Source organism: Gadus macrocephalus, chromosome 7, assembly GCF_031168955.1.
Source record: "Gadus macrocephalus chromosome 7, ASM3116895v1".
Classification (NCBI taxonomy): domain Eukaryota; kingdom Metazoa; phylum Chordata; class Actinopteri; order Gadiformes; family Gadidae; genus Gadus; species Gadus macrocephalus.
The window spans coordinates 6,609,893-6,627,392 of NC_082388.1; the positions used below are offsets into that span (position 1 = coordinate 6,609,893).

Sequence of the window (17,500 nt, forward strand, 5' to 3'; positions counted from 1 at the left end):
TGCACGCACAAACGCACGCGCACACACGCGACGATATTGCAGCCGTAGTGCTGTACTTTAATACAATCTGTGTTTGTTTTATGGGCCTTTTTCATGAATTGTAAGGTCCCTTATCTCTTGGATATGGAACATTTTTGTTGACTTCGTTAACAGTGCATCTTTGTTAACATTGCATATCTGGAACTTAGCCACTTTATAATTTACACTTTATGCTTTACACTTTTATAATTTATACTGTTTATACGTTTTATTTTGGTTTGCCCTATTTGTTGTTGTTTGTACTGTTTTATTGTCTTCTCCTTACTCGTTTAGCATTTACCCTTAGTGTCTACTTTTGTTTGTATTAGTACTTATATTCTATTTTTTTTATTCTATATATTTTGAATCATTTGTTTTTCCACTGCTGCTGAGCTATTGTAACAAACTAATTTCTCCTACGGGGATTAATAAAGTTGTATCGTAATGTATCTTTTTTGTTTTTGATCGCATTGCTCTTTGGTTTAAACTCGCAGGTGGAAAAACAACTAAAAGAAGGACAGACCGGGATGTCTACAAGGGTGAGTGACTTAAGTTGTAACGTTACACGTTTTAATTACGTCCGATGTGCCGTTACATACGTTTCAAAAGTGTTCTCCATTTGGCAATCCGGTCATTATTATGTGCACAGCATAGTTCAATAGTGTGTGTGTGTGTGTGTGTGTGTGTGTGTGTGTGTGTGTGTGTGTGTGTGTGTGTGTGTGTGTGTGTGTGTGTGTGTGTGTGTGTGTGTGTGTGTGTGTGTGTGTGTGTGTGTGTGTGTCCCCTATAGCCCAGATATCTGCATTATTATCGTTGTGTTGCGTTGTTGTATTGAACTCAAGAGCTCTCAAATAGCCTGTTTTCCCCGCTATAGGTGCTCTGTGGTAGGGCCAGGATGGCGGTCTGCCAGACGGCTGGACTCCAGGCCGTAAGAGCCATCAGACTGGGACGAACCAGGACCTTTTCCGGGGCCAGCTCTGATGAACCGTATATCGCAGTTTCACAAGCCCAATCAGGTAGGACAGCCTCCGACATTAAAGGGGAACTTTCATGGCCATAAATAAATAATACAAACTATGGTTGCCGCAGTATACGGTATTACCGGTGTTACCGGTGTTGAGGCTAACACCGATTACTCGGTGTTGCACACCGGCAACACGGGTTTTTTTTTTTTGTTGTTTTTTCAGTAATAAAAAACAAATTCAGTATAAATGAATAATTATGCCATGAATAATTATAATTAAGAAAATTAAAATGTGTAGAATAGGCCACAGTTCTGCCACAGTTCTGCTCTGTGCGGGAGAATTGTCGCGCCGAGAATTGACGTGCTTCCTTACAAGACCGGTAACCATAGCAACGCCGGTAAACAAACCCTGCGAAGCCCAATCCCTACGTGAGCTCCCCGCGCTACGGCCATCCGGAGGCGCACAGAGCTTTTGGCCGTGATATTATGATATATAAAATTGTATTATACTATTATATATAGAACGTTATAAGACGCCGAGAATTTGCGCGTGTGAGTGTGAGAGGAGAGTTGACGGAGAAGATGGCGGTTGACCTATAGTTTCAAAGTTAATACAGTTTATACCGGTAATACCGGTGTTGACACAAGCGTATTACTCGGTGTGAAAATGTCCACACCGCGGCAACCCTAATACGAACTACAGTTTACTTTAATTTGTTTGTTCTTGAATTGACATAGAATGGAGCAAAGACTCCTGGGATTGGGAAATGCGTTTATCCAATAAACAGCTTGCAGGTCAAGTCCATTTTCGGAAATGTAGGGGGATATATGAGCGGCCCCACGTCTAATGGCATGACCCTAAAGACACGTCAGACAGAGAAGGCGAGGAAGTTCGTGGTTGCTTGCTTTTGCTTGTTGTGGCACTCATGGAAGGCAAGAAGAGAAAAGAGTAAGGAGGGGCTGAAAAGGCCAGAATAAAGAAGAGGCGGATGCTGGAGGGGGATGCATCTAAGTGCTCAAAAATAACAGATTTATTCCGAAGTCAGAGATTAACGAGTTGTGCAGGTGAATTGACAGAAAAACAGTTAGCCAGAGCTCCACCATTGACGTCATTGCTAGGCGGGAGCTAGCACAAGCTGCTAGTCAAATATGTATGTGCTGGCTGGTATATTTCAGACGAATTAATGACTTAACTGATCTTTCTCTTTTAATGGATGGAGAATATGTTAACAGATTTGGAACATGTAGTAGTAGTAGTCGTGTAGTCGTGTCAACACCGGTATTACCGAGTATAAACGGTATAAACTTTGAAACTAGGTCAATCGCCATCGTCTCCGTCAACTCTCCTCTCACACTCGGTGACAGCGTCTTATAACGTTCTATATATAATAGAATAATATAATTTTATATATAATATCACGGCCAAAAGCTCTGTGCACCTCCGGATGGCTGTAGTGCGGGGAGCACTACGGCCATCCGGAGTGCTTTTGTTTACCGGCGTTGCTATGGTTACCGGTCTTGTAAGGGGGGGTTGGGGAGGGCCGGACCAGGGAGGATGCACCCGGTGGCTATTAGTGCCCCACTCCGCCCCTGCATGAAGCAGAGAACAGGAAAAACAAGTCTCTTTTTAGACTGGAAACAGACACTGTACTGACGAACCCTGGTGCGATTCGCTTGAGATGTGAAAGCGAACGCACCTCGGTCCGATCAAGTTCTAAAAATTATAGACGGAACGTCTATTGGATATTTGGGTCCGATATCCAAAAGATATTCCGTCTCCTCTTTGCTCCATGTTGAGCCACGACTCAATTTCACCCGACGGTCCGACAAAAGCACATAAAAAGTATGCTGGAAAATATACATAAATACTTTCACCGCCCCAGACCTTTTTGTCCAATGATTTAACGTTCTTTGCACACATCCGGGTTTGTTGACAAATTCTGGCACTGTTGCGGAAATTGCTATGTGAAATGGAACCGTACCAAAGCAAAAATGAAAAATGAACCCCCTCCCCTGTCCCCCCGACCAGGGCCCAGCACTGTATGGCCCGACGAGAAGATGGGCCCCTTCGGACCACAGGACCGCCGCTTCCAGTTGCCAGGCAACACAGGGTTCGACTGTCACCTGGAAGGCGTGGGCAACCAGAAGCTGTTCCCGCTACACCGAACGGTGCCGGATGTACTGAGCGCGCCCACTAGTGGCGAGCGGCACGAGTTTGTGCTGGCGCAGTTTGTCAGCGAGTTCCAGGTAGGATTCTTTATTTTTTTACGGATTCATTGGGAACTACGACGGAAGACGACTATTTTTGTTCCGCTTTTTTATTTTTTATTTACGTTTATTTATTTTTTCGCTATTATTGGAAAAAGGATCCGCAACTGTTTTGATGGTGATTCTGCCGATCAAGCTGTGTAACATATTCCGATTTATGATCGTTTACCGGGTACTATGACGGAGGCGGTTTACGATGTTTTTATTTTTGTCAAGTTGTTCACTTTTATCGGAAAGGATTCCTCAAATGATCAAGCCGAGTAGCATATTTTGATAAAATTCACAAGTTACGGGTTACATATTATAATATGAATTAACTGAGGTAAAATGGGAGAAAACAGAAACATAGAAATACGGGGTCGTACCATATAAGGTTCCTCCCCTATCTTCCATATCTAGCCATCTCACTCTGTAATAAAGCATAAAACTGCAAAAAAAAATATCGTACCAAAAAAATTTAATATAGAAATACAGAATAAATAAAAAAATAAAAAATAGAGGTAAAAATGGAAGCAAAAAATGAATCTGTGTGCGATGGCCATTCTCTTGTCTTCCATTGATGTTATCATGTCTGTTTTTGTGTGCCTATTATGGGTACAGGTGTAAAGGGTCCGTCCTTTGCGTTTAAGGCTCAGTTATTGTTCCATGTCGACGCAGCGCAATGACCACGCAGACGCTTCGACACAGTCGTAACCCTGTTTTGGTTCTGCGTCGGGTTAAAACGAGCGGACCAATCGTAGACATTGCGGCTGCGTCGCCTCGACCCAAGGTTACACTTTTCGCTAGGTGCACGTCAAGCCCTTGGGGTGGACGCACGGAGGGTCCGCAAGGACGTAAAGGGTCCGTAAACCCCCTTGCGTTGCGTAGACCAACCATAACTAATCCTTTACTACTCCTACTACAAACTTTCGGTAAACTTGGTGCGTCCGCCTGGTCACTTGGGAGTCAAACCAAGGACCATTCGTGCTGGACTTATAACAAAGTTATAAGCTCCTATAACTTTGTTTTTACGTTTTTTCCCCAGACCAAGGAGGCGAACTTGTCGTTGAGAATGCGCAAGGCCGAGCAGTACTTTGAACAAATGTCCACCGACTGCACTGTGAACTCCTGCCCAGAGCTGCTGAGGAAAGGTTTGCGTCCAATGAGTTGTCTTCCGATTGTTAACAGGAAACTACAGGAACGTACAGTTAAGGGATGGGCATTTTAAGAAATGTCCTTGATCGATCATCGATAAAATTAAAGATCAATTGTCCATTTAATCTTTATTTTTCTATAAACTATATTTAAAATTCCCTTCGGTAGAAAAAACTGCAAGTTTTTCTCAATGAGGCCTAGGCGGTGCTTGTAAAAGCCCCACAATGAGCTCTTAAACGTTTGGAAAAAATTCAAAAAGGCAAAATCTGTATTTCAATTCCAATAAGAAACAAGGAACAGCCAACCAAGCGGTTTGGCTGTTCCGTTCTCACACTACGCAACACAACCTCCTTTTGAGCGCCAAAATGCTTAACGATCAATGGTCGATCATCGATTAGTCATGCCGATCCCTGGTTCAGTTGGGCTATTGTTAAAGGGTTACTTATCACCAAGCTGTCTTTTCCTCCAGGCGCCCTATTGGCTGGTTTAACACAATGACAACAGGGAGGCGACGGCAAGCAGCCAATTGCGTACAGAGTTGTTTGAACTATGCCCAATTGATCACGGCTTTTGTGCAGAAAATGACAGCAGCCTCCCCAGACCAACGTGCAATCTACGATTGATCTTGTCTGGCAATAGCCAGGCTAGTAGAATGCTCCATTCACTTGAATGGGCCATCCCAACGATCGGCTGTCAATTATCTTTTAGAATTGACCGTTGCTAAGCATAATTGACCGCTGTCAGGGAAATAACTGGCGTTGTTTACTTTATCCTTAACATATTATACCACCAGGCGAGAGTGTGATTAGCCGTTACAAGCCGTTTGGAAAACCTGCCTCATCCCACATCACAAGTGGGCGTGTCCTCCTAGATGTGTGCTGATAGATCAGTCTACCAGCCTACTCAGTGGACCGTAGCAAACGTTGCTCATCTGTCCGTCATACATCTAGGTGGACACGCCACACTAATGCCAAACACACACCGGCGCCGAAGTGGCGTGTCAAAAAGAACGGCCCCATTATTCCGCATGTACTAGCCCACACCGGCGGTGGCTAGACGCGTGCTAGCGCTCGGCGGCGCGCCGCCCCGCTAGCTGTTTGGTGCATCGCGACTTGATACAAGGTCCTGTACATATGGACATTTTTGATGCACTAGACTAGATTAATAATTCCACTATTCAATAATAATGAACAATGACAGTAGATGAAGTGTGTAAAGTGACTAAACCGTAAGCAAAGTGCCTGACAGCACATAACAGAGGATCATTGGCATCCGGGCCATATATGTAGTCATAAAACAGCTGGTATAACTATGGTAGCCTATACCGACTAAGTTTGTGGATCTGCTTCATCCAAAACATGTCGCAACGGTGCTGCAGCGCGCCGCTTCCTATTGGTGCTAGCGGCGGCAATTGACGCGCGTGAAATGTGCGCTGCAGCGCCGGTGTGTGGCCGGCTTAAGGATGTACCACAGAAAGGATGTTCATAGAAACAAGTGCCAAAAACTACCAATTGCTAGGTTAACCCAAAATTGTGATTGAAACAGTGTTGTTTTCGTCAGGCAAGACGAAAACGAAAATGACGTCGTCAGACCCCTTTTTTCCATGACGAAAATTAGACTAAGACGAACGTCACCAAAGCCATATAAAGACTAAAATGTGACGAAAAATGTAGACATTTTCGTCAGACGAGAACTAGACGAGACTAAATTGTTAGTGAGTGGACGAACAAAGTTTCAAAACATGCTTTTTTCCCGCCAACTATAATATGCGGAAAAGAAATGGAGAAATGGAGCCAGCTGCTTGTCCTAACAGTCACGCCCCCATCACACACTAAAAGCCTCGCTCGCGCGCAGCTGCGCCTGCACGCACACGGCGCACACGTGTGCGACGAGTGCGACAGTCCGACGAGTTTTCGTCGGACTAAAACTAGACTAAAACCTTTTGAGTTTTCGTCAGACTAAAACTAGACTAAAACTTTCAAAGATAGAAATGACTAAAATGGGACTAAAACTAAGAAGCATTTCGTCAAAAAGACTAAGACTAAAACTAAATCTAAAATGCCTGCCAAAAACAACACTGGATTGAAACACAAACGCTAGCTTGTTTACAGATGGCATCACAGCTGTGTTGAGAATAGAATAGAATTCTCTTTATCTTCATTGCACATAGTACAGCGAAATTTTAATGTCTTCGAGACGGTGCGAATCATACCGAGCGAATGCTAAATATATAGGGAAGGTAAAATATGCGTAAATCAAATAAAGATCAAATTTACAAAAAAAGATGGGAACATAAAAATAAAGCGGAAAATATACAGATAAATAAGAATAACAACTGAGGTAAACGGTATTGCACAGTAGCGTCCATATAATTTATTTTTTTGTGCAAACTGTTACATCCAGGTATTTTTTATGTTGCTTGTGAAATTAGATCTAGTTCAATGCAAAATGTATTAAATCTTATTTTTGCATTGTTCAGTTGGCGTATGGCTAAGAACTCGGGGCCAGGAAGGGTTCAATGTATTCAAGTTTAGATATGTTGTTTCGGGGGTGGTGGGTGTGTTCAAGCCTACTGGTTTTATGATACTGGGGAGGCTGAGTCAGACTGATTAGGCTCTGGGGCTTGGTGAGGCTGCAGATCTTTTGTTGCAGGGCTTATCAAGGCCCCATCCAGGATCAGCCAGCCTGGCCCCAGTGTTATGCTGGTTAAACCCCTGTGGCGTGATCCGACATCCATACTTCCCCCACTTATTGTACTTAGTTACCTCTGGCAGCAGCTCAGGAGGTAGAGCGGGTTGGCTGGAGTGTTGAGGTGTGCTTGAGCAAGGCACCTAACCCTAACTGCTCCTGACGAGCTGGCTGTCGCCTTGCATGGTTGACTCGGCCGTCGGTGTGTGAATGTTCGCGTCAATGGTGAATGTGAGGCAATATTGTAAATCGCTTTGGGTGGCCAATGGTTAGAAAAGCAGTCCATGGTTATATAAATGCAGTCCATTTACATTTGCATTTAGTTTGAGTACGTAGGGCGTTCCAATTACGATTCGACGAAAACGATGGGAAGGAATGATTTTCATAGCGACATCACAAGTAGGCGTGTCTACCTAGACTTCTGCATCTATGGTGCGTTCACATCACTGGAAATTATGGGGAAAACATTTTCACAACGTCTGAAAGTTCACGTGAACGACACCTCATGACACTGTTATGATTCTACTTCCGTTCGGCAACTCGAGCCAAATTTTGATAACAGAGTTGCCCAGTTGGTGACATATGGTTTACTAGTGACGCGCATGAACATGGCGGAGCATGAAGGTTTTACTTAATATAAAAGAATCAACCATCATATCACATACTGCATTTAGCTGAGCACACGTATTTCCCTTCCCCACTGCTGGATCAATCATTTTCGATGGGGGACTTTACGGATCACAGCATCTTAATCAAATTTGAATAATCAAAAATAATACTAATCTTGAAAATAGTTTGAATATTTGCTACTACCACCAAGATATTGATTGAGGTTGTAATGTCTGTTGGCATGACTTTGCTCAGTTTTAATCGTTGTCTACTGGCATAGGCGTCAATTCCGCTTGGAACGATTACCCACCAGTTTTAGGCAAGATTGATTTTGTACACACCACTTGTAAAAATAGAAAAGAAAAAAAAACACTTGAGTTGAATTATTATGGATTATTACACAGCTCTTCTCAATGCTGTAGACTGCTTCATTCACTTGTATGGGCCTTTCCAACTTTCATCTGTCAATTATTTTTGTTTATTACACGGCTCTTCTCAATGCCGTGGTACGCTCACGTCCAGCATATTTGTTCGCTGTCAAGGAAAGTGACTCTGATTCACGTCTTCCGTATCACTCCGCAAGTAGCCCGTTTACCTATCAACCCCAGCGTATTCGCTTGATAGCGACGTTAACGTTTTTGGCAAACTATTTCTCTGCTGATCAACACTACGAATGATAACAAATACATTGTAAAAAGACACACTGTGTGAAGTTATTTTTTCATTTTGGCAAGATGCCAATGCTAATAATACCAATACTCGGATGCAATGATGAGGCATCAGACAATCAAGTCAATTTAGCCTGAATACATAGGTAAAAAGCACCAGAGCAGGTTGCTAGTACCAGTATCCGAGTGATAACCTGATGAACTAAATAGAAAAAAAAGAGTGAATCCTCATTGATCCCAGCACTTCTGAAAATGCACTTCCGATTGCGTCTGTCCCCAGCACATTTCAAACAAAACTGACGCCCATGTGTACTAGTAAACCAGCTCTAGATAACGGCAAGTGTTGCCTTCCATACAGTGGCAATACTGTATGTGCTTCCCATAAATAAAAGCAAAAGGATAGTAGGGGATAGGCATCAAGGAAATAAAGGCATGCAAACTTGAAACTGATCCTAAGTAAGTACTGTTTAGTTCTGACCGTTTTTTATCGGATAAAAATCCCCTGCTGTGAAGAACTTTTAGAATCCCTACCGGCTTTTTCCCAAGTGCACATGAACGGTCGCTGTCGGGAACACGCGTAAGCGTGAGCGTCATCACTGGTGAGCTGTCTCGTTATCACCAGGAGAGTAAACGCGCCTCTATCCTTTGTATATCTAGTTGGACACGCTCACTTGTGATCATTCCTCATTCCTTCCCTGTGCCAAACGGCTTGTACCAGTTAATAACACTCACAGCTGGTGGTGTATCATGTCACCTTTAACATACAGGCAGGTAACCCTATTCTAGTAGAACCCCCCCCCCCCCAAAATGCAATTATTAGCCCTAGAAAAAAGCATGAAACAGGATCTTTGAACCAACCTCCTGTGTTCCCTTCTTCCCCCAGATCTCGACCTGTACTTCCCCGCAGTGCCCACCGGGGGCATCACCGTTGTCACAGTAACGCAGCGAAATGAGAGGCTCAGCGGGCCGCAGGAGAGCGGAGACCAGCTTCTCGGTCAAGTGAGAGCTCCCGCCAAAAGCCCCCCCCCCCTCCCCAGATTGTTTTTTTGTGATTTAACACTAATATTTTAAGTCATTTATTACCTCAAATCAACGTATTCATTCATAAATAAGTCCTCATTGGTGTAAAATTATCTCTGCCAAAAATCTCATTTATCCTCCTGAGCGAAGAATAATTAATATGTAGTTACATAGGACGGGTAAGCTTCATGGAGGCTTCCATGTTCTTCCGGTCTATGAACTGCCGAGAGGGACAAAAAACACTACTTGGTACAGGAAGTGCAAACGCGTTTTCACTCTGAGCCAGCGTGAATGATGACTGAAATAATTCACTATCTTGCTCAAGGAATAATTACTCGTACATCATTAGCTTATGATTCAATGCAGTTTTAAATTTGTTTGAAATAACGAACCTCATCATCACTCGAATGACTCGATGAGGTAGTATTGGATGTCATGACACAGCTTCTTGGCACATACTGCCAACCGTAGTTTTTGAACAAGCGAGCACTATTAGTTTGAATGCCTATATACAATTGTACCACTAGATGGGAGTAATTTTTACAGTGTCCCTTTAACAATCTTTTTTTTTCTTTTTTTTTTTACAATAGTTTGTGACCGGCGCCAAAGAAATGTGCTTCGCTCTGTGGACTGCGGGCTACTGGGCCGACTTCATTGACCCCATGACCGGAGCGGCCGTAAGTTGACCCTTTGACCCCAACCCCTTACCCATTTACGCTCAATCATTGCGGCCCGTTTTAAGCCGATTTGAGCTAACATTGTTAAAAGAGACATATTACACCACCGGGTGTGAGTGTGATTAGCCGTTACAAGCCGTTCTGAAAATCTGGCGTCACTCTGGCCAATCATTGGCCAGCAGCCTTTTTTTGCGTTGCATCGTAGTGGAACCATAACTAAGCTGTAAGAGCCAATGGTAAAGGAGGGGGGGGGGGCTGTTGGGGGGTACACAGTGTGGCCAATCAGATCACAAGAGCGGGCAGGTTGTTTAGTTAATAATATAGAACATACAGAACTTAAAAAAAAGAAAAATCGCAATCGCAATATCGGTTGGAATAATCGCAATTGGATTATTAACCCCAAATCATTCAGCCCTAATCCGAACTCCTTCCCTGTAAAGAGGCATTAACCCGACATCCATCACCTATCCCTGGCTCCTCCCCCTTCCAGTTCTTCGGATCGGTGCTCCCGACCTCGGTGGTCGCCGAGGGCGACCGGCGGCACCAGGGCTTCCAGATCGAGGCGTCGGGCTCGTGCACGGTGATCCGTCACGTGCTCAGGGGAACGCCGGTGTTCGTGGGGACGGTGTTCACCAACGCGCCGACCTACAGCTCCACCGTCGCACGACTCAGGGGACTCGCAAACGCACGCTGATCGGACGGGGATGGCGTCGCGCAGCGGAGGAAAAATGTCTGGGGAAAAAAAAATATCGGAAAGTCGGAACATCCGACTTGGGGTTCTCCGGTCATGGACATGAGACCCAGGTGCACGTCTTTTTGGATATTTTTCGAACTCTTGTTTTTATATGCTGTACGTTAGGTGCATCCGATTAAAAACAACCTGGGTTGAGCCGTGATTGTAAACTGTAATGCAACTTGTAGCGAGGTCGGGAAAGTTTTTTTTATTAAGTTTAAGTTGTGGAATGGTATTTTTTGTCTTATTTAAAATCAGATTTGGTTGTTATCTTATCGGATTCACAGATGAAAACCCTGGCTGTTCTCAGTGTTTTTTCGCCGCAGTCACGAGATTTGATTTTCCGATTGTTTATTTCCAATGAGTAAATTGGATTTGAGAGGAAAAGGAAATCCATACAGCCTCTTCACTGACTAGTATGGAGACAGTCAAGTTATGCAGTTTGTAATATATATTGTTCATCATTTTATATCGTCTGTCAATAGCCCTTCTGGAACCCACACTTGTCATTTCTCAACATTACTAAAAGTAAAGTTTTATTTTTTTGTCTGTATTGTAGTCCGATTTCCTTTTTGTAGCCGATACAAGCCGTTTTGAAAATCTCCCTCTTCTGACATCACAAGTGGGCGTGTCCACCTAGATGTATGCCGGATATATGAGCAACGTTTGCTACAGTCCACTGGATAGGCTAGTAGACTGATCTAATGATTTCTTTATGAATGAGATCAGATCATAGATTTATGGGACTTTGTTTTGTTATTCTGAGAACTGACCACCCAGCTTGGAGATGCTATTCTGATTCAAAGTTCAGACTTGCTCTTCAATGTTGTACCCAGGATCGGCTAAGGGCAAACTAAAGTTAAGAAATTAAGTAAGAAACACGTGTGCCTACCATATCATGCTGTACTCTACCTTACAGTGGAGCAATGCCATTATATACAATTTTAAACCCGTGTTGCATGTAGTCTCGTCCCTCACCACTAGATGTCGCTTTTGCTTTAAGAACGACCAGCCCAACCAGAAGCAGCATGAGGTCCCACCAAGACGCACGTTATATCAGGCTTCTTACTACTAGTTGTATGCTCTAATGACTTAACTAGAAGTGAAGAGGTTGCAACTTTAGAATGGGGAGCATGTTTGGGTTAATAAGGGTCAAAGTACTAAAGCTAAATGGATGAACAAGATCCTACTTTAGAATAGGGAACATATTTTGACTTAATTAATAATACAGGTAATATAACCACTTTTAGTTTTCGGTTGTATTCCATAAGAATAGACTATACTAATTCAGAGTAATATAGAGGTAATGACTGTTCCTGTTCTATTGCCCCTTTACAAGGCCCCAATGATGCCTTGGCTATTAGCACTCATATCCAATAATGGCTTTTTTGACGGTAATTAAACAATAATTAGGAGATTATATTGGGTGAAATCTTAATTAATTGAGTACTAAGGGTAAAATAAGGTTATACAGAATAAGGTATTAATATGTGTAATGATTACTAATAAAGGGACAGTATACTGATAGGCATATTAATAAACACATATTTTCCATTAACTAGGTGCTTATTAATATTAATATTACCTTATGTGGTTACATTGCTTGTAGAATGGTCATCTGTGATGACCGAGGAGGAAATTGTGACATACATTCACACATTCATACTACCAGGCCACATATGTCCTTGGCGACTAGAGAAGCGTCCGGCTCATACAAGGAGCCATTCATTCACACATCAATTCTGGAGATTCCGGCAGGCCAGAGAGGTATTCCATCAACCAAGTTAAAAGCAAAGCCGGGCTTATTTTGCTTAGCCTCGCTAATTTCAGCTAGAATTCAGTTGCGTTCCATTAACGTGATTTAAGGAAATGTCCGCTGAGTAACCATGGCAATTTTCCCGACCAAACTAACCAGAAGGGTATTCCATCAAAGTCGCTAATGAAAGCGGCGCATAGTTGATTAAGCCATGTTAGAACTAGCGCCAACTTCCACTTGAGGCTAAAGCCATTCCATCAACGCAGTTCAGCCACGGCTTGAGAACTTGTGTGTCGGTTTTCCCTTCATCACACAACAATATAACACACAGAGTGATGTCCTTTTATCCTTCCTGCAATGCGTTGACGTCTCCCACACAGAGTAATATGGCTAATGGCACGCTGAATACGCGTCAGATTGGGTCAGACATTAAAATGAGCAATGTCACTGTCCGGTCGTCAGTATACTTGTACCAAATAGTCTATACAAATGTTTGAAAAATCCAACCACCTTCCAATTTCCCTCTTAAATGGCTGCAGTTGCTAATAATGATTCCATTCTGTCAGTTAACCAGGGGTCATATTCTCACAGATACAAAATATAAAACATTGGCCTTGTCGTTTAAACATCATTTAATGACGCCCATGTGGATCTGTATTCACTGTCTGTAGCTTTGGATAAACATGTTTTATAAAAGATTCAACAGTAATATATGAGGCTGTTTGTTAAAGCTACGTTTCAGTACTCTGTTATTGCATGTGGAGCCACTAGGGAGCTGTGAATCGGTGCAATTCACCTTCTGGCCAACATGATTAAGGTGAAGGAGATGTGTTTGGAATGGTTGAAGAGTCTTTGTCGCTCAACACACACCACAACAAGCAGGTGAACAGAAAATAAAGGCTCAACAGGAACCCAATCCCAATAACTGAACATAAAGTTCAAAGTTTAAAAGTTTTTTTTATTGGTAACATGTTTGTAAAAGATTCAAATTTTACATACTGTGAAATTAAAAAGGGGTTATCACTCTGTCATTGTGCAACTTACTGGAACCTGAATAAATAATAAATTATAGTAATCTAAAAACAGACTTCCCTTAATGAGCTGGTTCCATAAAAAATAAATAAATCAAAGTGCCTGGAAAATTGTGCAAATGGGCCAGTTATAGTCCACCAGAGTTAAGCAGTCGAACTGCCTGCAGAAAGAAGCAGCTCCTCTGTCTCTCAGTCCGAGCTTTAGGCGTCTGCCCGACTGCAGCAGGGTGAAGAGACCAGCATTTGGGCGAGAGGCGTCTTGCCTGATTTTCCTGGTTCTTGCCCTCACCCTCTTGCTGTATTTATCTTCCAGGGTAGGGAGGGTTAACCTACTGGTGAATAATGATAATAATAATACATTTAATTTAGAGGCGCCTTTCAAGGCACCCAAGGTCACCTTACAGAGCATAAAGTCATCATAAATCATTTAAAAACAAGACATTGTGGAAAAAAAAAAAAAAAAACAAGGCAAAACAAACAAACAATCAAGACAGAATTCAGTTAGAAGTTGTGTGCGAGTTTTAACAGGTGAGTTTTGAGTTGTGACTTGAAGGTTGTAATGGTGTCTCACCATTCTTGGTGTTTTATGTGTGGGGGGAGGGAGTTCCAGAGCCTGGGTGCTGAACAGCTGAATGACCGGGCACCCATTGTAATGAGTCGTGATGTGGGGATGCATAGTAGTCCAGCAGAGGTTGAGCGGAGGGAGCGGGAGGGAGTATATTCTTGGAGGAGGTCGCAGAGGTAACTGGGGGCTAGGTTGTGGAGAGCTTGATGAGAGCTTTGTAGGTGAGGAGTAGGGTTTTGTATTGGATGCGGTAGTGTACTGGGAGCCAGTGAAGTTGGATGAGGACAGGGGTGACGTGGTCAGATGATTTGGTGCGGGTGATGATCCGGGCGGCTGAGTTCTGAATGATCTGCAGTCTGTTGATGAGTTTGGTGGGGAGTCCGGTGAGGAGGGCGTTGCAGTAGTCTATGCGTGATGTGACAAATGAGTGAACCAGGATTTCAGTGCTGGATTGGGTCAGTGATGGGCGGAGTCTGGCGATGTTGCGGAGGTGGAAGAATGCAGTCCGGGTGATGTTGTGAATATGAGCGCGAATGAGAGGGTACTGGGAATCGATCGATGATTATGAGTGGAGCTGGGGTGTGTTGTGATTTGGTGAGGGTGGATTTGGAGCCGATGAGCAGGGCCTCGGCCTTGTTTCCATTGAGTTTCAGGAAGTTCCTGCTCAACCAGCTCCGGATGTCTTCCAGGTATGTGATGAGGGAGGTGGGGGGGATGGCAGCGGTGGGTTTGGTGGAGATGTAGACCTGTGTGTCGTCAGCGTAGCAGTGAAAATGGACCCCATGGTGACGGAGGAGTGTGCCCAGCGGGAGGAGGTAAGTGGTAAACAGGAGTGGACCAAAGACTGATCCCTGGGGGACTCCCAGTGAGACACCTGAACACCCAGACTTGTGGTTGCTTAGTTGAACAAATGGTTGACGGCCGGTGAGGTAGGATGAAAACCAGTAGAGTGCAGCACCAGTGATCCCAATGCCAGCCAGGCGGTCCAGGAACAAAGGGTGGGAGATGGTGTCGAATGCTGCGCTGAGATCGAGGAGGATGAGAATGGTGAGTAATCCAGAGTCGGCTGCACGGAGGAGGTCGTTGGTGATTTTGACTAGGGCTGTTTCAGTGCTGTGTTTTAGACGGAAGCCAGATTGGAACGGTTCATGGAGATTGTTAGTGTCGAGGTGGGACTGTAGTTGTGCGGCAACCACCCTTTCAAGTGTTTTGGAGATGAAAGGGAGATTGGAGATGGGCCGGTAATGGTTAAGGTCAGGTTCACTCTGCCGAGCGCACCACCCTCTGCAGGGTGCACGAGACATAATGAAATGTTCATTCAAGGTAGGTTTGTTAAACCATATTCTGTGGTGTGTGTGTTTTTGTGTGTGTGTGCGTTTCCTTGTATGTTGGTGCGCATGTGCGTGTGTGTGCGGTGTGTATGCGTGCTTTCGGTGTATATGTGCGTTTGCGCGTGCTTTGTGTGTGTGAGCTGCAGGCTGTTAGGCACATGCGCACTGACCAACTTGAGTAACTGGTGTGACAGGCCTGCTATTATATACATATATATCTCTATATATATATATAACGATGCATGGATATGAAAAAAGATTGATACATTTAAAACATTTACAATAAGAAAAAATATACACAGACAAAAAGAAGAATTCAGCTTTAGAATTGTGCAGGAATGTGCAAAATATGACAATGGAAAAATAACAATATGTGCAATGTGCCCGAAGATTGTGCAAGAAACTGAAAGGTCTTCCAGGGAACAGACCAGGGACAATTCTGTTGAAATCATTATAAAGTCAAATAATCAATTCTTAACCAAAGATCATCACTGGTTTATTAGGGCTGCTGCTAGCTGAGCTTCGCTGCACCTGTCCTCCACACTCCACACACCTCCACCCAAAGCTCAACTCCACCTTAATGGTGTTGAAACGCAAGACACAGTGTATTCACAAGTGTGTCTCCACTTCTCTGAGTCTTTCAGTCACTGTGGGGAAAGGGTGAGGTCTATTTATTACATTATACTGGCACACATTATGGCCTGAATTGGTTCGCCTGTTCGTTAATGCTCACCTGGCCCGACAGTTCAATATTTGACCTTGCTTTGCCGTAAGTTTCACAGTGCACAGTGCGCGTTTTGAGTTGGGGGCCTTACTTGGACCCTGATATTATGTTTAGAAAATCCCCCACACAACAAAAGGACAAATATTGTTCTGTCCTCAAACTAACTTTACTGTAATTTATACCTCTTGTCTTCATTATGGAGGGGGATATTTTTCATTGTGAGTTTTCCCTTCGGCGAATTTCAAAGTTGAAGCTTAATTTAAATTAGGGTGGCGCCCAAAAAAGCAAGGAAATGACCATCCAACTGACTAAAACATTTGTTGATTTGCTTAAGTATTTACTAGTACTTTTACTTTCAATACTTCAGTACATATACTATCAGAAAATTACCTTTGATACTTAAGTGCAGTTAATATCAGATACTTGAAGACTTTCACTCAAGTCATATTCTATGGGGTGCCTTTTAATTTTACCAGGGCCCTTTTCTGGGAAGATATCTACTTTGATTCAAGTATGGCTTTCAGATTCTTCTTCCACCACCTGCTGTTGTTGTGTGTGTGCACGCTCACAGACGTGTGTGTCAAAGATTGTGTGTCTGCCATTGAGTATAGATATACATATACATCTATCAACAGACACGAGAGGACGCAGATTTCGGCAAACTTTTTTATTTGATTTTATATACATGAATTGGCAGTTGGGCCCAGGTGAATTGAAACAAAGTGTGTACGTCCAACATCGGATGGGACCCGACCAAGTCCACATCGATGTGACATCACACTGGAGGGAAACCGCAGCTTGGTCCAAACGCAGGTGAATTTAAACAAAGTATTACACACCTCAGTGTGATGTAACACCGATGAGGACTTGGTTGGATCCCATCAGATGTTTGAGTACTTTGTTTCAATTCACCCGGGCTCAGACAAAGCTGGGGTTTCACTCCTTCGTGATGTCATATCGATGTCGACCTGGTCGGGTCACTTCAGTTGTTTGACGTACATACTTTGTTTAAATTCACCTTGGCCCAGACAAAGTATGTACGTCATACATCGGATAAGTCCAGCCCAGGTCCACATCGATGTGACATCCCACTGGAGTGAAACCCCAGCATTGTCCTAGCGTAGGTGAATTTAAACAAAGTACGAAACACCTTAGTGTGATGCAACATCGATGAGGACTTGGTTGAGTCCCATCAGATGTTTCAATACTTTGTTTAAATTCACCCGGGCTCAGACAAAGCTGGGGTTTCCCTCCTGTGTGATGTCACATCAATGTGGACTTGGTCGGGTGCCATCAGATGTTTGACGTGCATAC

At 43.5% G+C, this 17,500-nt stretch overlaps 2 protein-coding genes across 2 annotated transcripts in view; one reads left to right on the forward strand and one right to left on the reverse strand.

Moving 5' to 3' along the window:
- Positions 1–17,500, reverse strand: part of LOC132460732 (transcription factor 15-like) — a 271,512-nt gene that overhangs the window by 63,779 nt on the left and 190,233 nt on the right. The window lies entirely within an intron of this gene.
- On the forward strand, positions 513–11,330 carry LOC132460710 (methylmalonic aciduria and homocystinuria type D homolog, mitochondrial-like). The gene is made up of 7 exons (XM_060055574.1): positions 513–557; positions 893–1,034; positions 3,012–3,229; positions 4,275–4,380; positions 9,233–9,348; positions 9,960–10,046; positions 10,537–11,330. Exons 1-7 carry the CDS (start codon positions 546–548, stop codon positions 10,738–10,740), a joined length of 885 nt encoding a protein of 294 aa, XP_059911557.1. The 5' UTR covers positions 513–545; the 3' UTR covers positions 10,741–11,330.